The following is a 23,562-nucleotide window of genomic DNA, read 5'->3' on the forward strand; positions in this document are numbered from 1 at the left end:
CTGCTGTGTCCTGTCATGTTTGCAAGTGGAAACAAGGAAAAGCTTTGAAGTCCTTGAGTTGGAAAAACTACAAACACTAAATTAGCCTCACTTCTGTTTTATTCAGTCTATAAAATAGGCTAATACTATGTCATTAAAACCAGTTGTACAAAGAGCATGAAATCATTTTTTCCAGACATATTACAAAATGTATTTTTTTCCTAAAGTTTGAAAAGTACAAACACCTTTTTACAAAACAGCAAAACTACATAGTATTGCACAATCTTTTCATTTATCTCCAAAGTATAAAGTTATTAATCTCCATCTGCATGACAAAAATAAGAAAGAATAAATTAAGACCTTGTCTTAAGCATAATTCTTTTTAAATTACACAACATAAATAAGAATAAACTCTAGATAATTGAATTAGTCCTTAGTCAACAGCGGTAATTTATGTCAAACAAATTCTGAAGAAAAGAAGATGCTGTTATTTATGTTAACTAATACTTTGAAAAATAAAAGTGCATTTCAATAGTCAAACTGCCCTATGCGGCTTATTGGGGGAAAAAAGATTGTTTTGTTTTTTGTTCTGAAACAGAAAATATATGATATATACACATTTAAAATATACAATGGGTATAAGTGCTTTACAATAATTCAAATCTGTACAAATTTAAAGTATGTATTCCTCTTTTGGCAGGATGAACTCAGCACAGACAACTGTTGACCTTATTAACGCTGTGCACGCTCACAGGAACAAAGTTAAATAGACAGGAAAACCTGAACTCACGGTCACGTTCCTCACAGGTAACACTTGAGTAATGACTTAATACAATGGAGATGTGGCTACTGCTCTTGACAACTCTACCTGAGTCAACTGAGAGGATGAGGCAGACGCTCAAAAAAGGCAGGGGGGGTGAAAGTATGAAAAGAAATGAGAAGAGATGGAGGGAGGGAGACAAAGTAAGGTGTATGGTGAATCTCCAATCAGCTGTCATTCTGTGTTGCCTTTCAACGTCTAACACAAAAATAATAACGGAAGTTTGCTGCCCTGTTTAATATGTATCACCTTCCAATGTCTTGCTTTTCCATGGGACTTTGGGATGCGTGATGAAATATGAAGACGCAATGCTTCAGTTGCTTACTGTCAGTAACAGTTGCAGGCCTTCAGCGAGGCCTTCCCTTGTGGCCTCTCTTTCAGTGTTAATATCAGTCCGAGCTACTGATTCAGGATCTGGGCCGGCATGCATCGAGCATCAAAAGAGTGCTGATCTGAGACCCGTTCACACCTTTTACATTAAGATATGTGTTTCTGAAACCTATCCGCTCCAGAATCAGTAGTCCTATTCTTAACTCCATGCATATAGATGGTTTCTTTTTGCATGACCCATAACCCAACCTTAACCATTCATAGTTCCATCTTTTGTTAAGGTGAGGAGAAACGTCTTCTACTTCTCGATGAGGCCCGCTTCTTTGATCTTGGTGTAGAAGAATTTCTCCAGTAAGTTGGCACACTTGTAGTACTCGCTCTCCGGAGGGTTGTATTCACGACAGTTGGTGAAGATGCGCTGCATGTCAGCCATGAACAACTTGCGTGTCGTGTAGTACCTGCTCTTCAGACGTTCGCTCATTGTCTTAAGGTCTGTGAGGAGAAAAAAATGTCTTACTTTATACTGCTTTTGAATGTTTGACCTGTCAAAGGCTGAATATGTACCTAGAGCTCGTCTCTTTATGCTCATTTGATACCACGTGGGTAGCAACTATGAGTGAAAACAACTGGAATGTGCTAAATGTGAGTATTTATTCCAATCTGCACTGTAACTGGTAAATCAAAAAAAATGTAAATACCAGTGCAAATGAGTTTTGAATGAACGGAATGTGGAGAATGGTAAACAATTACTGTCTTATGGAGACTAACTTTCAGCCAGAAGACAAAGCCTACAATCCCAGCATGCATCTGCACTGCGGATGTGTCCATGAACCTCATCTGCAATGTGTTACTAGTCATTTTTATCATTCGTTATTGTAAATAATTAGGTTAGCGTATTGGCAGGTGTGCCCCACTTTAAATCCTCTGGTCAGATATATACTGTATACATACCCATGGGGAAGCGAATGACTTGGTAGTACCCAGGTGCCTCTGTTTTCTTCACCGGCTCCATGAAAGGCCAGGCGTTTTGGTGACTCTAAGACATAAAAAGAATAAGAATACAAGTGTCTGCATGTATTAAAGATCCCATATTATAAAATGTAAGTTTAAATGTCTTTTTTGATTATAAAACAGGTCTAGGTGCTATATATATATATATATATATATATATATATATATATATATATATATATATATATATATATATATATATATATATATATATATATATATATATATATATATATATATATATATATATATATATATATATATATATACTGTGAAATGATCAAAACGCTCAATACAGAGAAATGCACAGAGCCCGTATTCAGAAACCTTTTCTTTAAACGAGCCGTGAAGACTTCTGTAAGGTTGTGATTTCAAAACCATACAATTTATAGAAAGAAAGTGCCGCTACAGTCATTCCCCGACTGCAATGTCACTGCAGAGACCCATAAAGACCGACCAATCAGAGCTTTTTGGGGAGAGGGTTTTAAAGATACAGCCGCTAAAACTGAGCTTGAATACAACTATATTCAGAACATTAAGTGTTTTTAGAGCATTAAAGCATCTAAACATGATCTAGTAGAAACCCAAAATACAAGTATAAACGTGAAAATGAGCCCAATATGTCCCCTTTAAAGGAAGACTGCATGTGTGTGTCTGTCCCTCACCTTCACATGTTGGAGGATTGTCTTCAGAGCGCTGTACAATTGATCTGGGTCCTTCAATTCCTTCCTAGAAAACAATAAGTAACAAAAAACAACATTAAGTTTGACATTAGCACTCTGCTAAGTTCAAATCTTGTGCAGCAGAGCCACACTTACCCTTTGCCCACAGGCTTCCAACCAGTTTCACCTGTTGATATCAAAGAGAGTAAAATGAACCACACTAAAGACATCCATTAATGTAAGATAGTATAAGAGAAAGATAAACTGCATACTGTGAAGTCAATATTTGTAAGTAACGTACGTATGCCAGGAATGCTCTCGATGGGAATCTGCCGAACTCCTTCCTTAAAACAGGAAAGCCCCGGATAGACTTTTCTGATCTGAGCCTGCTTCCTCTCTATCAGCTTCTTGATGATCTGAGGGAGACAAATAGGAACAAAAGATAGTGATTGCACGTACAAAGATAGAAAAAAGGACACATTTAAAAAGCATAAAAACACACACACACCTCCTTCTGCTTTTTGATAATGACAGAAAACTCTGTGTAGGGAATGCTGGGGTTGAGTTCACAGCCCATGAGCGTCGCTCCTTCATAGTCCTTGATGTAGCCCACATATTTGGCCTTGGGAACCTTGATATCCTTTGAGAAACCCTGAGAGGGAGGAGATTTATGTTACACTACACTACACTACACTACAAAAATGTTAGAAAAAAAGAATCATTATGAGACTTTAAATAATTTTAAAGTAAAGGAAGTTAAAAGCAGTACAAATGCTGCCAAGTGGTAGTAATTTACTTGCAGAAATGTATGTCAGTAGTAGTGTAAAAACAAATAGCAAAGTTCCTTACAATATCTTAAATCAAATTGAAATTTGTTTTTGCAGGTCATGTAAAGGTTTGTATGCACACACGGTGAAGAGGTTCAGGAGAGAAGGGGGAGAGAGAATATTGCATTGTATTAGAAGCATGGACCATGCACTTTAATGGACATGACGTGTTACCTGTTTCTTGAAATAGCCGATGGCGTACTCATCAGCATAAGTGAGGAAGTTGAGGATTTCATGCTTTATGTGATATTCCTTCAGGTGGTTCATTAAATGAGTCCCATAACCCTACAAAAACACAGCCAAAAAGCACAAAGGTAAAAAAAAAAAAAACCTCACCAATCAGACAGAATAAATTCTACCAGGCGGACAAACAGGAAGTGCTCTCACCTTGACCTGTTCGTTGGAGGTGACGGCACAAAAGACGATTTCCGTAAAGCCCTGCGATGGAAACATTCGAAAGCAGATTCCTCCGATCACCCGGCCATCTTTGATCAGTGACAGCGTCTTGTGCTTCCTGTCAAAAGAAACAGATGCATTTTTAGTCAGAATGCACCTCCACTACTTCTCTGAATGCGATAAGTGATGATGAAGTACGGGTTGCACTCACGGATCAAAGACCAGCCGCGTGATGTACTCTTTGGGCATGCGGGGCAGCTGGTGAGAGAACACATTCTGGAGGCCGACGAGCCACATCAGGATCCTCTTATTGGGCTTCTGGTTTAGGGAGTTCCCGATAACATGGAATTCAATCACCCCCCTGCGCTCCTCTAGACGGGCAGCTTCATCGCGTGCGGAGTGAGCTGACAGCAGACTGGTCTGCACGGGAGGGAAGGTGTAACACAATGATGATCACCTTTGTCCCTATCGTCCTCATCATCAAGTGTGAACAGATTACTACACAGCACTACTGCACATCCCTTTCACTGAAATCATCTTGGACTTGGATCATTAACAGCATTAAGCATTACCAGGAAGAAGATATTTACATATTTTATTATGTTTCTTGCCAAATGAAGAACATTATTTCTCTCTAAACTTTATATGACTTTTGCAAACATACTTATAATACAGCAGTATCGTGTTTTGGCATCTTTTTAAGCCCATTTTTAAGTTCAATGGGAACTGGTTACCTCTGGAATGGCGGCAGGGTCGGTGATGGTTGCCATGACTTCATTGATAAGCTCCACGGGGATGTCACCCACCACCCTGGGTCTCTTGTTTTCCTCATGGGGGAGAGGCTCTGAGGGTTTACGCTTTTCTCCAACTAATGCACGGACACATAGGAAGGTACTGTTATCTCAGACTTTTATATTTGCTCACGTGCAAATGCCACAATAATAACTGTAAAACACAAAGCTAACTCACACCTGGTGATCACTGTTTACTCAAAGATGTTATGTAATCAAGTGGAATCATTGTAACCGTGTAAGTAATTGCCGGTTTGACTGTAATACCTGGGGTTGACTCTAGTACAGAAGCTGTTTTCCTGGCAGGACTGACACTGCCGCAGGTGGAAGGGTCCACTGACACAGGACTGGTGCTGTAGTACAACGGCCTGGCCACAGGGGGCGCACTGATAACTACAGAGCAACAAAAGGAAATGAATACTGTAAGAACATCTTTTTATGATCTTATTCTTAAGTGACATTTCTTACACTATCTAAAGTCATCTTGAAGGGTGTGACTGTGAAGTGTTACCTGTGTGGATAGGGATCTGCCCTCCTGACGCTCCTGCCAAGAAGTCTTGGCTCCAGATTGGAGAATTATGGCTGTACACTTCCTCCTCCAGCATAGACAGGAACCTGTGCCAAAAAAACAACAACAACCACACAATATAATAAAAAGGCATTCATACGCACATGTATGTGGTTACTGCGTGGTTTGATACTGGGAATGTGCACGCATGGGTAGTGTGGGAGTGCCTCTGCTTTGTGGCTGATTATACGTTAGCCTAAATATATAATTACGGTTTTGGTATATTCTTTTGTGCTCAATCTCAGAGTTTCAATATGTTTGTTTTTCTTACTTGGGAAAGTGTGTGAGAATGAGTGTGCGTTTCTCAGGTGGCAGCTTGTCCTTTTCCTGTCTGGCCTGCTCCAGCAGTTGCTTTCTCATCACAGTGAACACCGAACGCAACAGAGTCCGGCCAAAGATCTGAGTGGTCTCATACCGGGGTAGACTGTCGCAGAACTGAGGCACATTGCAGTAGCAGAGCCATCTATAATTTGCACAACACAGACATAACTCTGAGTGTAAACAGGTGTGATGCATGTTAACAGCATATCTGGCAGGACATCTGGCAGTGCTTCTACCTGGTGTAGTTGGCTTTGTATCCAGCTGCGTCATCATTGGGAACCCTCTGGCGTCTCTGGGAGGGCGTCTCCAGCTGCCAGTAGTTGATCTGGTTGAGAAACATCTTAGCCAGCTCCATAATGGTTTGACGTTCCTTCGACGGCAGATGGCTGAATTTGTACTGGACAAAATTGTTCACCCCCTATTTGGAAAAAATAAAATAACTGAATGGGAACACACTGAACACATCTGTGTCTCTTTTGTGTTTGCAGTTGATTAACTTTGGTAGACATGTGATTACCTGCTCGATGCTGGGTTTTTCAAATGGAGGACTCTCCTGTGCTTCTAACGCCGGCTTACCCATCTGTAGGATGGATTTCCTCAAGAGCTGAAAAATAAGTAGAACAAATGGAATTAAGGAATTGGTACACTTAATACAAATACTCAATGTTTTAAAGACTATATTTAGTTATTTTAAAAACTGAAAAACAAAAAAATGTGTTCTTTGAAGAACTATTTGTTTAAACACCTGAAAGAAAACACACACACACACACACACACGCACGCACGCACACACACACACACACACACACACACACACACACACACACACACACACACACACACACACACACACACACACACACACGCACACACACACACACACACACACACAGCATGATTGTAAAAGTGGAGACTTACTTTGAAAAGGGAAAAGTAGACCTGTTTAGTGTCAGCATCCTCCTCTTTGTGAACACATGTGTAGAGATACTCCACATCCAGGACAATACCTAGAAGTCTGTTCATTTCCTCCTCGGAAATATTTTCTAAATGGGTCACATGATCACCTAGGAAAAAAAAAAAGAATAACCCTCAAAATGGTTTATCCCATTCTCTGTACTGTTTAGTATTATTATCAGCTGTAGCTTCTTTCTTAAACTTGCTGACGTACCCAAAGTGTGAGAGCAGCTCCGACAAGGCTCCTGCAGGTTTACTGTGCTGGACTGCTGGTCAGTTCGTGGGGGCGTAGGAGGGGGGTTCTGACTTTTCCAGCCGTTACACTTACAGGCTCCCTCAGCCTAGGAAAAAACACAATTTAAATGAGTACAAGCAGGAATACAGATGAAGATTAATCACCTTTTTAATCTGTGAAACAAAGGATTCATACTCAGCTGTCATTGTGAGTAGCAATAAACTGATTAAAGTTGTAATGATCTTTTAAGAAGAAAAAATAATACAAGCTGAATTGTATTCTAAAACTGAAATAATTTGATGTTTGTGGTTGTGTGGTTATGGTGTTTCACGGCTGGCAGGTGGAGTTGCTGTTTTAAGTCAACAGTACACTGTGGGCCCTAAACGTTTCCTAATTATATATTATTTTATTAAATGGGCCGTAGCAGCATACACATACATTTCAAAACTTGACAATGTCGCTCAATTTTATGTAGATTTGTTATGATTGACTTTGTACAGTATCAAGAGGTGCTGTGAGAAGGCCTGTCAGCGTCAGCTGGAGCTGCCGCACTGAGCATGCGCCATGAAACAAAAACAAACTCCGCCCCTCCAGCAGCTGTCACCCTGTCAAAACAAAGACCCCGTCCCTCTCTGCGGATGATATACTGCATAAAACCAATAAAATCGTCTCTATTTAACACCGTGCGTTGACAGACGGCACGGGGACACTGTATCATTTCCCGTGGAAAGCCTCAGACCGTGCACGAAGCACACACACTGGGATGCAGCCCTTGTGCAACACAGCCAGCTACTCCCAAGTACCAGCGCCAAGCCAATGTTTACGTTCACCGACCCCCCACCTAGACAGAAATATAGTAACATTATACATACAGCGGAAAGCTTGCAGCTGGAAGGCCCCCGCTTAACGGTCCTGCAACAATAACGCTTTTATTAACTAGATTATTAATATCGCTCTTTCAATAATTGGTCCGTGCATGCAAAATGAAAAAAATGAAGTGCGGCAATGGCTTCCTTTGCTGCGCTTGCATTTTGTAAACTATTGCAACCAAGCCCAGGAAATACGATTTATTAGGAATAAACCCTTTAAATCGGTGTTTTTAAAGTCAGCCATCTGCATATATAGCATACTTTGCAGGATGAATACACTCCGAGTTTTTCCAGTTTCTTCGGCCGAGGTGAAGAGCGGAGTTGCGCCTTCTTCACGGCGATACGTGCGGATCCTCCAGCGGCGCCGGAGCCCTCCGTCCCCCCGGCTCCAGGAGCGGCCGGAACCAGGCCCGCTGCCCCGATGGCCGGCGAACCTTGCTGAATCCCAGCGCTGTCGGCCATGATTCACACGGAACCCCGACGGGACCCCCGGCCCGGGAAATATTCGCTCTGCCGTCCGCTCTATTCCACAAGCGGAGGATCAGACATGGCGCTCATCCTTATTTTTTAATTTCTCACTGTAGGCCCATTTTCCTCCGCTAGGGGACTCAAATGGGATAGGCCAAATTCACTACAATTCAGAGAAGAGGTCACAAAATGCACCCATTTGTAGCAAAATTTCAAGGTCAAATGTAATAGAATAAAATGTGACTTGCCATGCTGTGCACACAGTGACTATTGAATCGTGGTAATGTCATGCATTATAAAGGAATTAGTACAATTAATACAAATACTCAATGTTTTAAAGACTATATTGATAGTTATTAAAAAATGTAGAAAAACAAAAGAAATAGTTATTTGAAGAACAATTTGTTTTAACACCTGAAAGAAAGAAATCATGTTATCTAATCAAATTCTGTCAATTATTGCAGAATGATTGGCAGGTTAAAAGTCAGAGATGACCAAAGAATAAAAATAGCTTTTTATCAATTCAATGTCGAGTTGAATGGTAGGAGTGAAGGAGAGTTAAACTGTAAGTCTTAACCTAGAAAAAGCAAACATGACAGAACAATCTGTGGGAAGTCCATGCACACACACACACACTCTGATTACAATGATAAATGATCAAATTTATTTCAGTATTTATTTGGTCATTACATAACATTACTGTAAAATGCTTGCATTTAAATGTTTTCGGCTGCAATTAAGTGTTCACGGCAACAAAAAACCCATACAATTTACATCCTTATTATGTGTTAACTCATTTATTCATGAACCACACCACCATCGTGCCAGGTGATAGTTGTTACACTGTTCCCACAATATCGTCACAAGGTTACTGAGATGTTATGGAGGGGCATACAGTTGGTTAATCAAACTGTTTTGTACAGTGTCCGACTCCTCTGGAGCTTTTACAACCAGTGTTTCTGGAGGTTTGGGTCTACTTACACGGAGGAATACTGGACAAGTAGCCTGATACCACTAAAAAAAAAAAAGAATTAGTGAAATGCAAGAGAGATAATGTTAAAAGTATAAACCAAAATATTTGGATATTATTTTTTTCTTTTGAGAAAAAAGGTACAAGACAGACTACTAAATAAATGCAATTTCATTTTTTTTGTTAACACTACATACATTTATAAAGACCACCACTGATTATAATTTAACCATTTGTGTGAAAAAAGGAACAGCGACAAAACTCCAAACCCAGATTGTAGATGTTATGTTCTACTAACTGTACAGTTTTTTTTTATTCATTTTCTACACAACTCCCTAGCAAGCATTAGTCCTGTCACTGGTAAATCGAAAAAAGGTAGACTACACTGCAACACCCTATTTACAGTATATTATTTATATATTTATATATATATTTATATCACACTGGCTGTAATTATGACAAGATATATTCATGAGCATCATTAGTGCAAGGCATGAGTAAGACCTGTAAGAAGAGTTATTGACCACATGTATGTATATGTGCGTGTGCGTGTGTGTGTCGCTGTGTGTAACAATGTATAGTGCGGGCTTAGGGACAGGGGGAAAAGTGTGTGCTCGACATAGGTGAGGGAGAGGTGTAACAGACTGTGTGTATTCTTATGTACATTTATGTTCATGTCTGACGGTGTTCAGAGGGAAGAAGTCGATGTAATGTGTGTGTGTTCATGTGCAAATGTGTGTATAAACACACACACACATAAATGGGCACGTGTGATTGAGTCTATGGATGAAATCTGTCATCAGCCAGCCAGCCCAGGCCCAGTTTGTAAAAGCACTTCCTAAAACAGGAGAAGATGACAAATAATTATGATTCACACTGTTGATTATGAAGTAGCCTTACATATTGCAACTCCCAACCATCACCTTTGCTTTTTACCAGATGCAAACCCAGCAGCGGTCCAGCAACATTAACACAGTGGAAAAGGTAATCTGCATAAAACAAAAATCATCCAAAAACAGAAACCAAGAGACCAAAGTATAACGACAGAGGGAAGGTCTGTACAGGATTGATGAAAGGACACTGCATCAGGAGACACTGATGTGAACCTCAGAGGCCCCTGCGCCTTGTTGTGGAGAGAGCTAGGTGAAACAGGGTCGTTTTTGGTGCTGCATTGGTCCTTGCAGACACTCAAGTCACAGAGTAAATACTGTGAAACATTGCACAATGCCACTAGGGACAGCTAGAAGCAGGCATGACCCCAGAATGGAGCCTTAGAGAAATGTATACTAGTGCTACTTTGGGTTTAGAGGGGGAATGGACATGGATAGCGTGGGCAGGCAGAGGCAATCAGAGAGAGAGAGAGAATCAAAGAGGAATTCAGTCCACAAGTGTTTTTAAGATAAAAGGGTCCAAGTGAGAGAGAGAGGTGTGGAGCTTAGGGTTCCTTGTCTTTCTCTCTCTCCGCCCTCCGCCTCTCCTCTTTTTAAGATTCACAATAATACACTCGTCTTCTATAATGCTCTACTGCAGACAAATGTTTTTTGTTTTTCTATTGTAGGCCATATACACTGTAAGTATACAGGTTTGTGCATCCATAATTTAGAAAAAAATATAGCAAACAAATAAGTAACAAAATGATCAAATAAAAAAAATGGAACAAAAACAGAAGACTGGAGTAATAAATGCAGCAGTAGAGTCTTAAGCTATCACACAATAAGGGAAGTAACCACTTCCTCTAAATGAGACTCAAATCTACAGGTCGGAAGGAAGATGATGGAAGGCAGGGTGCACTAATGTCTCTAATATCTGCTTTCATTAATCCGCCAATAATAATTGACAGATGTAACAAGCTGGATGGCAGAACAGTAGGAAATAATGGTTAGGAGGCTTAACTGGGTAGCAGCAGAACCATGATGGAGGAAAAGAGGCGGAGCCATGTGGAGAGATCAGTGTAATGGCATTGACTTCGTTACTGCAAAAAGAAGTGAGGGCACAGGGCATCTTTTCTTGTGTTGCAGAGAATTGGAGAGAAGAATACAACACATTGCATTAGTAACTGCGGTGGCATTCAAGGCATCAGCCGCATTAGTTACTGCTCTACAGGTTGGTTGGAGGGAAGGCGTTCTTCACGTTAGTTACTGCAGCATGGAGCCTTGGCTGGCTGGGCAGCTTCTGTCAGGTCCACTCCCCGGCTTCGCCCGCTGTTGGCTCCTGCAGCCTGTGGCTCGCTCTTCGGCAATCTCTTAGCTGAAGGGGAACAACAAAACTACATTAAAAACAACAATAAAACGGCAACTTTTTTTATTTGCGGGGTGCAGAAGTTACAGATGAAATACATTCATATAAATCATAGCAAATACCAGAAGGATTCACCTTAATCTGGCTCGGATACCTGTCTATTTATCCATCTGCAACATTCTACAAATGCACTGGCAAGATATAAAGAAAAAAAAAGTGTCAAGATTTACCCACCAATGGCCATAAATATCTCATTCACATTCATAGATGTCTTGGCCGACGTCTCCATGAAAAGTAAGCTGTTGTCGTCTGCGTATGACTGAGCATCCTGTCAACACAACGTAAACAACACGAGTTTTCAATATGTCCTCGCACATGCATGTATTCAGGGACAACAAACGACGATTAAATGTGACTTCAAGTCCTGGCCGTGAAGACTAATGGAACTAGTCACTAGTCCTGTATGCTTTGGAAACAATAACCTAAAATTAAAAACTGAGACAAAACAGAGAATTCCATGAGAAGTAGGAGATCAGAGGAGTGTACCATGAAGCAAGTTCGTCTTTGCCTTAGCTGGCTCGAGCGAGAATAAAACCCCACACGGAGATAACAGGCACCACGACAGCGGTCATCTACTTGCTCTGTTAAACCAGGTTTTCTTCATAAGGCTCCGTGCACACTACCATTGAAAGAAGGCATTTGGAGCATTCATTGACTGTGCCATTGAACGTTCTGCCGAATTCCTTTGAATATAAAACAATCATTTTAAAATATAATGTAATGCCCCATGACTATTGACTGTAGAGTGACGCTATTTCTAAAAAAAAGAGTTGATTAGTGAAAAAAGCTTTTTAGCCGATTTCAATCTGAACATAAGTCTGGAGCAGGTTTGTGTGCAGCCACAAGAGAGCCACCGTCATGACAATGAAAACTGTTTGTTTTTTTATACTTCAGTAAACCACCAATCTTGCCTTGTGGTAAACCCCTCAGTATAGCAAAAAAAACAAAAGCCAAACCACTACAGACAGTCACGACACACTGTGTTTGCTCTTACCTGGAAGTCGACAGCTCTCTTGTTGGCTAGGTCAGCCTTGTTGCCTGACAGAGCGATGACTATGTTAGGGCTAGCTTGTCTTTGCAGCTCCTTCACCCAGTTCTTTGCCCGAGCAAAGGACTCCTACAAATAGAAAATAAAGTGAGAACTGTTGTCATGTGTTCAGTAACTTCAAAAGATATTTTCTTTCAAATTCCAACATTTCCATATAGGCCGCCAGCTGTATTTGAACTACAACTTGTTGTTCACTTCTGAAGTTATCGGACTTCACTCGAGGGCATGATTATGGTAAGTATCATTTGTCCAACTTTAAGTTAGAGTAAGATGTTGGAACAATTGTATAAAGAACGTCAGGGGTGAATGAACGTGCCTCGTTTGTGATGTCGTAGACCACGATGGCGGCCTGTGCTCCTCTGTAATACATGGGAGCCAAACTGTGGTAACGCTCCTGACCTGCAGTGTCCCAGATTTCAAACTTCACTGTTGTGTCATCGAGACACACTGTCTGGGTGAGGAAGGCAGCTGAAAGGAAAAGGTGAGGGGTGAGTCAGCATTAGATAATCAAGATTTACACCAAAACAATACTTTTTATAATGCCATGTAAACAACACAGATCATAAATCTATGAAGACAAAGCAGTGTCAACTTTATGTGAGACAAACACATTTCCACTTTTACTGAAAAGTAATTCATGACATTTGTAGCTTGATTCAAGTGCTACTTTACTAATGTGGCAATGATCCTGACTAAACAATTTAACTGAATTTTTTTTCAATTTTAAGAGCTTTGAAATATTTATTTTAAGGATGCTGTCATGACAATAACAAAGCACCCAACTGGCTGTAAGGAAGCACACATAATTGGGTAACAACCAACTGGCAGCTATTGAGAAATAGTTTGTTGATATGAAGCTCACCTCCTATCGTGCTCTCCTGGAATTCATGGAACTGACCCTTGACGAAGCGGAGCACTAAGCTGGACTTCCCAACAGCTGACTCCCCCAACAGCACCAGCTTAAACTGACAGATCTTGTTCCCTGCATTGGGTCCATTGGGTCTCGTAGCTCCTCCCCGATTGGCCATGACCTAGTCAGATCCCCCGGTGTCCTGTGTGCCAAACCTCACAAGCAGGACTTCTGCTGCAAGAAGCAAGAGAGGAAATAAGGTTTACGGACTATAAACGAGTAATGAACATGAGTGGAGCTTGCCTCAAAATAAACATGACAAACCTATCTGCTTAAATTTTGTGTAAAAAGTGCAAATTTTCTTAAACTGCCAAAGTGATACCAAAATCTTGACGCAGCAGAGTCTACAGCTGACATTTTGTTTTAGAGCTGTCCAGTTATAGTTATAGTCTTTGCTATGATATAATCAGGGACTCTACATGGCTCAAAATAGAACATAACTTTTGGTTTTCGATATGACACACTTGTGAGAAATACAGTTTTACTATGTACATGGGAAATAATAAAAACCACAGCGTGATCTCTGAGAGATCATTTTGGGCAAGCGGTTAGTGGTGGTTTTAAGTATTGGGTCAATTCAAAGGGAATTATAAATATAGGGCTTGATCTGCAACTGGGTGACATGTAAAAACTAAAAAAAAAAATGCATGAAAAACATTTAACCATAGAAAAAAATAAGTCTGATTTACTTCTGTGTAAGGGGAAAGGGTGCAGACTATGATAATCAAACTGTGCAATATACAAGTCTAAACTGTGACATTTTCAGTGGCTTGTCCTAATGATCATGGGTTAATTGGGATGTTTAAGTGCAAACATGAATCCTTCTGATGCAGGTTAGCAAGACTAAACACAAATAGAATAATAAACTAGTGTACATGTTAAACCTGCCAAATATGAGGAATGAGCTTTTGTCGCCTATTTAGAATTAGATCATGCAAAAACTAGAATTGCTGCTTATATGTGGTTGCATGGCTCCACCAACTAGTCAAGTTGCTGTTTACATCCATGTCTGTCCAAAATGTCATGACTTCATAATTATATCCTATTAGACATTTGTGTGAAATTGTCATAATTAGCGTATGAATTCTTGAGTTATAGCCAAAAGTGTGTTTTGAATACACTGATAGAACAAGTGTATGTCATTATTACGCAGGCCCTATTTTATGCATCTTATTACTATCGATCAGTTCAGGGATTATTGGTCAAGTTTTTAATAAATATTTGTTCTAATATATCTATGTAATGAAGTATCATAAGAAACATTAGCCTAGTTAGTTTGGACTGTTTTGTCTGGTCCTACCTATCCTGACTTGACAATACCATAGGCATTCCTTGCCTTTATGAATGCAATTATGAAAGAGGCACAGAGAAAGCCCACCACAACCACATTCAGTAAGATCCAGCAAAGGAAGCCTTGTCAAGAACCAGAGTAGTTTCACAAGTTTTCACCCACCCACATTACTTGAGCGTCTTATAACTGCAAGAACCTCTGTATGTATACATGCCATGCATTGCTTAGTAACTTATTTAGCATTGAACGGCTGACTAACTTAACAACAAATAGCTGCTGTCAGAACATAATCACAGTCTATGTCCAATTTGCTGAGAAAGTTTCTCCTAAGCAAGATCTGTGGAATCTTGTCCCCGACAACAAAAAATGACTATTATGACTTTAACTGTGCACCTCCCACCAACTCCCTTATCCAGGAGACAGATATTATGCTTACTAACAAAAGTACAGATACCTTATCATATTAAAATAAGCAATAACATACAATGGCTCTGCAAAAAAGCCCTCTTTGTAAAGCATATTAGTGACATGTTTGCTGATATTGTGGCCTCTATGGTGAAGTGTGAGGCCACAGTTTAAGCAAAACCTTAACTTGTGTTGCAATACCAAAGGCTCTGCTGAATTAATATCAAACTAAGGAGGGATGCATCTGACAAAAAGCGTTCACACACCTATCAAATTATTAAAATACCAAAACATATCCGGGAATTGGGAATAATACTCTTGAATAAAAAGCTTTGTGACACAAAGCCCATGCAAGTGACTAGTAAGGGTCGTTACAAAGAACATTTGACAAGATATAAACGCAGCCTTGCAAGAAGAAAACGAATGTGCTTAAGAAACTGCAGCGTAAAAATAGTAACTGCGTTTACTCAGACTGACGACAGCGACTGTCAACAAACGCTGCGCATTGCAATGCTCACAACATATTTGACTGTCGTTAGTTGACTGGAAACACACTGGCTCAAGTTAGCTGTAGGCGTGCATCTGTAATCATTTTAGAAGGGGACGAGATTTTCCAAATTGTTTTTGTTGACTAGCTAGTTAGCTTACTTGCTGTTAGCCAACCATAGCTCTTTAACTGACCAGTAAGGTTAGCCTCCCAACCACTTTAAGAAAAGCACATACAACGACACGCTGATCTAACTAATAAATAAACAAATAAGACGAGTTAACAAGCTAGTCGTTGTATTGCCACACAACGATATGAAACTGAAATGTTATGTTGGTTGACTAAAGTTATTTAATGGGGAGTAGCCAACCCTCAATTAACAAACATTGACGTTAGCATGCTCGCACTGTTAGCATTCCACCCACTGACCTGATTGCACCCATTTATCCGTTAGCCATCACAAAGTAAGCCTGTCATTGAGCTTGCTATACCAGACATTACTAGTCACTTGCTAAGGGCACCAAAACAACACAGAAGATGAACAGCTGGACTCGGTAAGACGTGACAAAGGCCTGTATTTCTGCATTCCCTTAGCTAACAAACATCACCGTGATTAGCTGGATGCAGCTAGCGACAGAGCTAGCTAACGTTAGTCCCCGCTGAGCGTTAGCCTGTCAGCCAGCTGGAAGCCACAACTTGTCGATTCATGTCAAGTACACTACCTGAGAGCCAGACGATGTTTTGAACTTTAAATACCACTGCTGTAGTATTTACACACGGAGCCCGGGACACTGTGGTGGGTTGGTATTGGGGAACCAAGAAAATAGTTTCAACAATCCCGTCACGTCTCCTCCTTTCTTTCTTCTCGTAACTTCCCCTCAGAACCAAAACACAAACAAGCTCTTCCGCCCCCCGTGCCACGTCACGCAGCACGTCTGCCCTCCTCAAATGAGTTTCTCAGCCAGATGTTTTATTAAATGTCAACATAAAGGATAACTAATTATTTTTTTGGACTATGATACATTGCCCTGCAACTTCTCGTAGCAAACATTGTTGGAATAATCACATTGAGAACATTAATTGGGAACTGATTTGGATAACACATATTTTGTCAACATTAAAGTTAGTGAAGAGTTTTTTTAAAATGATAAATGTAATCAATCCACTTTCGGAAAAAATCAGAATCCTGTGTATTCTGTAATCATAAGCTTTATTTGTATAGCACCTTTCATACAAGAATTGCAGCTTCACAGCAAAAACATAACAATTAGTACAAGATTAGACAGAATAAGAACATTTACAGTACAATATTCACAGTGTTGATGTAAAATCGCAGAATTAAAATAGTCTAAAATAACAGCCTAGTTTCCCTATCCATGCAGTACTTAACGACCCTCCTGTCGGAAAACCACATTCATCACACCATTCTTGTAAATGTTTTAAACTATCAGGACCATATTTTGAAAGCATGAGATCAACAATGGGCCCCTGTGGCCCTTCAACTGGTTTACTCCCTTTGCTACCCATTCCTGGTAGTCTTTGTCAAACTCTTTATTGACCCTTGTATTTACATTTACAGCGTCAACCTCTTTCGTATACAAGAAGGAGGACCTTAAAGTCAATTCTAAAAGTTACTGGAAGCCAGTGTAGAGCGGCTAACACTGGACTGATGTGGTCTCTCCTCTTGGTTCTAGTCAGCAGCCTCGCTGCAGCGTTTTGTATGAGCTGAAGTCTCTCCGTTGTTTTTTTTGGAAGGCCGATAAAGAGTGCATTACAGTAATCGAGTCGGCTTGAGATAAAAACATGGATTAGTTTGTAATGTAGTAGTAGTTGCCTACCTGTAGTAGGCTACAGTTCTACATTTATTTTATGAATGCACTCATGTTAAATTGTTCTGGATTGATTGAGCCATTGATTGAAAACATGTATTTGACATGTTATGTGGAAATAAGATTGTTTTTACAAAAAAAGAGATGCTATTTTTATTATGGGAAAACTTATCTGGATGTCTTATGTCTTTATTTAAAATCTTAAATTGTATATGTTAAGTTTTATATCCACAAATGCAGATGGATCTGAATGAAAACACAATATTCACAATTGATATTTACAATTATAGCCTAGGAACAATATACATACCTTTAAGTTGTTTGTATAAAAAGGAACCAAACTGAAGCAGATGGGAGATAAAGAACACCTTGTGATGTGTCCATAAACAGAGATCAGTATTTGTGTCTAAATAAAGCAAGTTTTGTTATTGTTATCACTCATAACCATGCAACTGTTGTTTAAAGCAGGTTCTCGACTACCTTTTTGGCTTCTATTTTTGACCCCATACCACACATAAACATCACAAAGAGTTGCGAGCAGTTCAATCAAATAATTATTTTTCCGATTCACTGTTTCCTTGGATACATTTTTAGAGGCCTAAAGAGGTGAAGGTATCAAGTACTTCACAAGAAAAAAGCAAAAAAGATTGATTTTTGGAAACAAGGCAAAGAAAACATGTTCCCTCAATGTAAAAAACAAACAAAAAACGTTTGAGGAATGTTCCCATTAGGTGTAACAGTTCATTCCCAGAAGGATTCCCAAAAGGTTATTTTCATTGAACCTTTGAAGGACCTCGGGGGAACGTTCCCTTGAGGTTCCCGGCAAGTTATTCTTAAAACAACTTAATGATTGCCTGAAGATTATCTGAAAGTTAATATACTGTATACAACGTTTAGGTAACATTCACAGACAGTTATTACATTACATTACAGGTCATTTAGCAGACGCTCTTATCCAGAGCGACTTACATTGAACTAAGTACAGGGACAGTCTCCCTGGAGCAACTCAGGGTTAAGTACCTTGCTCAGGGGTACAATGGTGGCAGCCTGGTATTGAACTCCCGACCTTCTAGTGTTTTTTGTTTGGAAGGTGTACCACTAGACCACTAAAAATCACCACATCACCACACCTACAGTTATATGTCTAACGTGCAGTGAAGTTAGGATTGAATGGAGCACATTTATAAATAGATAATAACCCCAGAAGATGGCAGTCTGGCTATTTCCAATATCCTGGAATATTTATCATTATGTACATAAAAACAGAGACAAAACCTTTTGTCTTTTGAGATTGAGTTATTATGTCTGTAAAATATATAGTGAAGTCTCAAAAAACTACGCGGAAGCTATTGCGAGGTCGAGGGCTCTGTTGAATGAATGCATTTTTTTTAAATTTATGTTAACCTTTCGGCTGATCAGAACCCAGGTTGGGAAATTCTAATTAAAAGAACATTGGAGGGAAGCGTGATGTGACGTTTGAGCAACTAAGACATGGAAAAAGGTGGAAGTGAAACAAGCATTTTGTAAAAGCTGTTCACATAATCTAAAAAACATCCAAATACAGGTCCAAGAAAAGATCCTGCTTGAAATTTATCTTGAAATTCTCCTAAATATTAATGCAAATGAAAAGGATAATTTGAATGAACACATACAATATATTACAGATGCATGGCTGCTATGACAGGAGATAACTGTAGTGTTATAACAAGCCCAGAGGTGGCGGTATAGCAAAAGTAATCGCGTTTAGCTAAGAGAAGAAGAAGAAAGCTCCGCCCTGCGCCCTCGTCACTTCCGGTTAAATTCATTTCAGCACATTTTATTTATTGTGGAATATATATTTGTATCTCTCGTCATTGATGTGGCTTATTTTATGACAGGGACTTCAAAACACTTTGTTTATCCAACAGTTGTCAGTTTTAAATAGCTCACTGAACAAACTGAGCAGCATCCAGTTATGGAGGAGGAGATAGTGGAGACACCAGAGGAACAGATTGCGAAGCAGCACCGCAAGGAAAAGAAAGATATGCAAGGTAGCTAACCTCAACTGTGTTCACGTTTACGGTCAGCTTGTTCGCATCTCAAAATTGTCATTCAAACTCTCATCACTGATGTTAAAATACGTTGTGCATCGCCTGTCAAAGGCAAAATAGAAGCTGGGACATCGAAGATTTTAGAATAAAAATAGCTAACCCTCTTTCTGCCAAGCTAAACTATTTTTAACTTATGGAGACAGGTGCAGCAGCAGTTTCCTGACACATATGATTTATGGCTTAAATACATTTTACATTTCTTCTAACCACTTAACTGACATTGATCTCCATTTATACCATCTGTGAGATCATCGCAGCCATCACATTTTCTTCTTCTTCACTTCTCCACCCAACATCCAGCAACACCTGAGAGCTGAATTTTGCATTTAGTGTGTGTAGGCTTTATTGAATTATCAACAATCAGACAATCTGTTCTTGTGCTTAATATTTAGCTAAAATCCAGAGCATGAAAAATGCAATCCCCAAAAACGACAAGAAAAGGAGGAAACAGATGACAGAGGAGATTGCAAAAATAGAGGCTGACCTCAACGAGAAACATGAGGAGGAATTGATGCAATTCAAATCTACAACTGACACAGAGGTAAATATGTGCATTCAGTACTATACAGTACATACAACCACCAACAAAAACACTATCAACAACAAGAAACATTCTGTACATGCAGCAACAACAAATAATAGCGAACATGAAGTTTGCAAAATGCAATGATTACAAAAGTGCAAGTAGTGCAAACGTACGCACATCATGCAATTGACAAATCTCATTGCTAAGCATTAGAATTAAAAAAAGATGTACCAATGCAATCTGTATCATTTATTATTCAACAGGTATTGTTATTAATTCATTTATCGCTCTAAACGAGGCAGACAGGTGTATTGAAAATGCACATAATTGTATTCAATCAGTTGAGAGGTACAGTGTAAAAGAAGCAAATGTGTGCGCAAAATGTCTTTTTTCTCACATTTGTATCTAATTTATTCTTACATCAAGTCTGTTTATTCGATAAAAGGGAATGTTCAACATAACCAAAGCTCTCCTTGCTCAATCGTACAAGGTGGAAGATGCGGTAAATGGAGTGGAGACCATGAAGATGGAGGGTGAAAAAGAAGAAGAAGAAGAAGGAGAAGAAGAAGAGGCCAAACAGCCACGTCTAACAAAGGCCCAGAAGAGAAGGGTGAGATACAGGTTCCACCTCAAATAAGACCGTTTTTATTGCTGTTTGTTATTTCCCACAGCAATATAACTGTCATTTAGTTTACAGTGGAAGAAGCACACCTCAGGCTACTAATCCTTATTTACTAGAATTACCATTCACAAAAGACAACACTCTGAATAATAAACAAAGTACTTGTATATTAATAGTTTATTCAACCATCTGTGTTTGCTTTCCTTCTTTAATTCTGTTTCAGTCATGGTTTCAAGTACTTATTAAATGCATTTTGTTTGAATGATGCTGTCCAGGACAAGAAGGCTGCGCAGGAGAAGGAGAGGGAGAGCAGGATAGCAGAGGCCGAAGTGCAAAACCTGCAGGGTGTCAGGCACCAGGAGGGTTTGAAGCTGGCTCAGAAACTCGCCGCTCAACAGCTTCAGATCAAAGAGATCTCTTCTGATGGCCACTGCATGTACCGTGCCATTGAAGATCAGCTGGCACAGCGATCAAAGGTAAACATTGTTATTGGAGTCTTATGTAGCCGTAGTTTGAATACCCAATCAGAAATGTAATAAGCAAAAGTCTTCACTCCCATGCCACTGCACTGTCTAGAGTTGCTACAATTGAACGGTGCTCTGACAAACTCTCAACAAAGTTCATACATATGTTATTACTAAAGGTCATACACAGAGTACATATTCTATGCTGTTTTATTCCAGCCTGCGTTGATCATGAGTGTGAAAGAACTGCGGTCCCGCACTGCTGAGCGCATGAGAGGCCATGCCGACGACTTCCTGCCTTTCCTCACCAACTCCAACACTGGTGACATGTACACAACAGGTAACCCTAACATCTCTGTTTTGGGCTTTCAGAAACAATCCGCCATAGGTATGTGTATATTAAAGGGATAGTTTGGCTGTTTTGAAGTGTATAGATGACGGTCAGTGTGGCCCCAGTTTGGAGGAGCTGACAGGAGCACTGCACTGAAGCTAAGCAGTGTACAGTACAGCTGTGGACAGGGGGAGCACCAACACATATTTTAGACAACTAAAAAGAAATCCATATCAGTTTTAAGTGTACGCTATATTTAGAATATTTTTATCACTTTACCTTGCCGTCAGGCAGCCCTTTCTGCTGGTAACTGAAGCCATTATCTCTATTTCACTAAAGCCACTCCATTGAAATAAAACAGTAAGTTGAGATATTGTGTGACTTTGGGAAATTCACCAAAGTCACACAAGAACACAAACAAACTAACCAATCAGACCAGCAACCCTCATGTTCTGCGAGGTAAAGTCAATGGAGCCTGTTTGCTTGAAGCAGTTAAGATATTCTAATTATAGCTTGCACTTAAACTGTTAATAATGTTGTTTGTGGCCCTTTTTGTGATCTCAAACTCTTGCTGTCTACAGAAGTACATTGCTTTGCTTCCGTACTGTAACACCCAAACTATCCTTTTTTTTTTTTAAAGACCAAAAATGGCAGCCATAGATATTCCATGACATGTGTGTACTCACAGTATTCATGCAAGTGTTTGTGGTCTCCAGATGAGTTTGAGAAATACTGCAGTGACGTGGAGCACACAGCAGCTTGGGGTGGACAACTGGAAGTGAGTTGTTAACCATTTGTCACAGATGCGCTTGTTGCTCTTTTTTTTACTTTTTAATCATCACTGACTTTTTTTCCCCAACAGTTGCGAGCTTTGACCCAAGTTCTTCACACGCCAATGGAAGTGATCCAGGCCGACTCCTCGCCTATAAAAATTGGGGAGGAATTTGATAGTAAACCCATCACCCTTGTGTACGTTGTGTGTATGCTGCTATGTTTTGTCAGGGATTCAGGTAGCATTAGCATAACTGTTAAAGTATATACAGTAAATGTATAACGTTATGTGAATCTGAAAACATTACATGCTTACTGTACTTGTTCATGAAAGACATGACAGTTCTGGACCCTCGTGTAACTGCATGTTGGGAAATTGATATCATGGCTATCAAACAGCACACTAAAGCTGTCGACAGACACTTGTTTAACTCTAAGCTATGCATTATCTATATTAAATGACACATGCTTTTCACATCAGATTTGGAAAGGTATATCTCAGACCTCTTGACTCACAGAATAATATATGTTCTTATTGTTTGCAGCTATATGCGTCACGCCTATGGACTAGGAGAGCACTACAATTCTGTGGAGCAGCTAAAAGACCCAGCCAACGCAGAGGACAGCTGAGGGACAGCTCAGTCTTTGTTGGGACATACACCCCATGTGTGTAATGCAGAGAGTGTTCAAACCACTCACACCAAGGGCCCCTAAATACAGATGTATTTGGAGGGAAACACCCCCCCAACCCCTCCATCCTCATTGAAGACCATGTTAAGATGAGGTTAACAGAGAATGTTGCTGTTTTCAGAATGAGTTCATCACATAGTGGTACGTCTCAGAAGTCAAAAGATATCAGCGGGCCGAGTGAAATCTAGTTCTCCAAGCAGTATCACTGTGCTAATGAAAAAATGATTTTACACTGGACACCCTTTGTCTATCACAATGACCCCCGTAGTTCACTTCAGCCCATTTTGGGAAGCAATGGTGTACCACGTACTTTTTTTCTATCCAAAATGGCCAGGAGATGATGTCACTTCATATGTCAACAGAGTCAGTGAGGGGTTGATGAACATTTGTAGTGTTGGATGAACTGAATTGTGGAACTTGTAAATCATATCAATGCTACATAAACGCATACAATACTAATAAGGTATGTCACTGCTTTCTTTCTTTCTTTTTTTATATATTACTGAGGAAAAAGATGGTATTATGAATACTGTTTTCAACATGAGACTGAAAAATGGCCATTTTCTGTATTTAATTTAAGCAGGAGGCGTGAACACATT

At 39.8% G+C, this 23,562-nt stretch overlaps 3 protein-coding genes across 5 annotated transcripts; 1 reads left to right on the top strand and 2 right to left on the bottom strand.

Moving 5' to 3' along the window:
- Nucleotides 1–2: 2 nt before the first annotated feature.
- kat2b (K(lysine) acetyltransferase 2B) lies at nucleotides 3–8,353 on the bottom strand. The gene is made up of 18 exons (XM_029443912.1): nucleotides 8,025–8,353; nucleotides 6,874–7,000; nucleotides 6,624–6,769; nucleotides 6,223–6,309; nucleotides 5,942–6,123; nucleotides 5,656–5,847; nucleotides 5,328–5,431; nucleotides 5,084–5,209; nucleotides 4,760–4,893; nucleotides 4,237–4,445; nucleotides 4,017–4,143; nucleotides 3,804–3,914; nucleotides 3,311–3,454; nucleotides 3,104–3,218; nucleotides 2,959–2,989; nucleotides 2,806–2,869; nucleotides 2,081–2,165; nucleotides 3–1,621 (listed from the first exon to the last, which is right to left on the bottom strand). Exons 1-18 carry the CDS (start codon nucleotides 8,223–8,225, stop codon nucleotides 1,428–1,430), a joined length of 2,379 nt encoding a protein of 792 aa, XP_029299772.1. The 5' UTR covers nucleotides 8,226–8,353; the 3' UTR covers nucleotides 3–1,427.
- A 519-nt stretch (nucleotides 8,354–8,872) lies between these two features.
- rab5aa (RAB5A, member RAS oncogene family, a) lies at nucleotides 8,873–16,566 on the bottom strand. 3 transcript variants are annotated; one of them, XM_029443968.1, is made up of 6 exons: nucleotides 16,363–16,566; nucleotides 13,410–13,628; nucleotides 12,864–13,015; nucleotides 12,494–12,616; nucleotides 11,674–11,767; nucleotides 8,873–11,448 (listed from the first exon to the last, which is right to left on the bottom strand). In XM_029443968.1, the coding sequence occupies exons 2-6, from the start codon at nucleotides 13,573–13,575 to the stop codon at nucleotides 11,333–11,335; spliced, it is 651 nt and encodes a 216-aa protein (XP_029299828.1). In that variant the 5' UTR covers nucleotides 13,576–13,628; nucleotides 16,363–16,566; the 3' UTR covers nucleotides 8,873–11,332. The 3 variants fall into 3 exon arrangements, with proteins under 3 accessions (XP_029299828.1, XP_029299827.1, XP_029299829.1); XM_029443967.1 differs by having other exon boundaries at nucleotides 13,410–13,631; XM_029443969.1 differs by lacking the exon at nucleotides 16,363–16,566 and adding an exon at nucleotides 16,249–16,273.
- A 2,669-nt stretch (nucleotides 16,567–19,235) lies between these two features.
- otud6b (OTU deubiquitinase 6B) lies at nucleotides 19,236–23,419 on the top strand. The gene is made up of 8 exons (XM_029443954.1): nucleotides 19,236–19,499; nucleotides 19,952–20,100; nucleotides 20,576–20,695; nucleotides 20,983–21,183; nucleotides 21,391–21,511; nucleotides 22,219–22,280; nucleotides 22,365–22,471; nucleotides 22,819–23,419. The coding sequence occupies exons 1-8, from the start codon at nucleotides 19,424–19,426 to the stop codon at nucleotides 22,901–22,903; spliced, it is 921 nt and encodes a 306-aa protein (XP_029299814.1). The 5' UTR covers nucleotides 19,236–19,423; the 3' UTR covers nucleotides 22,904–23,419.
- Nucleotides 23,420–23,562: the final 143 nt, after the last annotated feature.

This window comes from Cottoperca gobio, chromosome 11, assembly GCF_900634415.1.
Source record: "Cottoperca gobio chromosome 11, fCotGob3.1, whole genome shotgun sequence".
In the NCBI taxonomy this organism is placed as follows: Eukaryota; Metazoa; Chordata; class Actinopteri; order Perciformes; family Bovichtidae; genus Cottoperca; species Cottoperca gobio.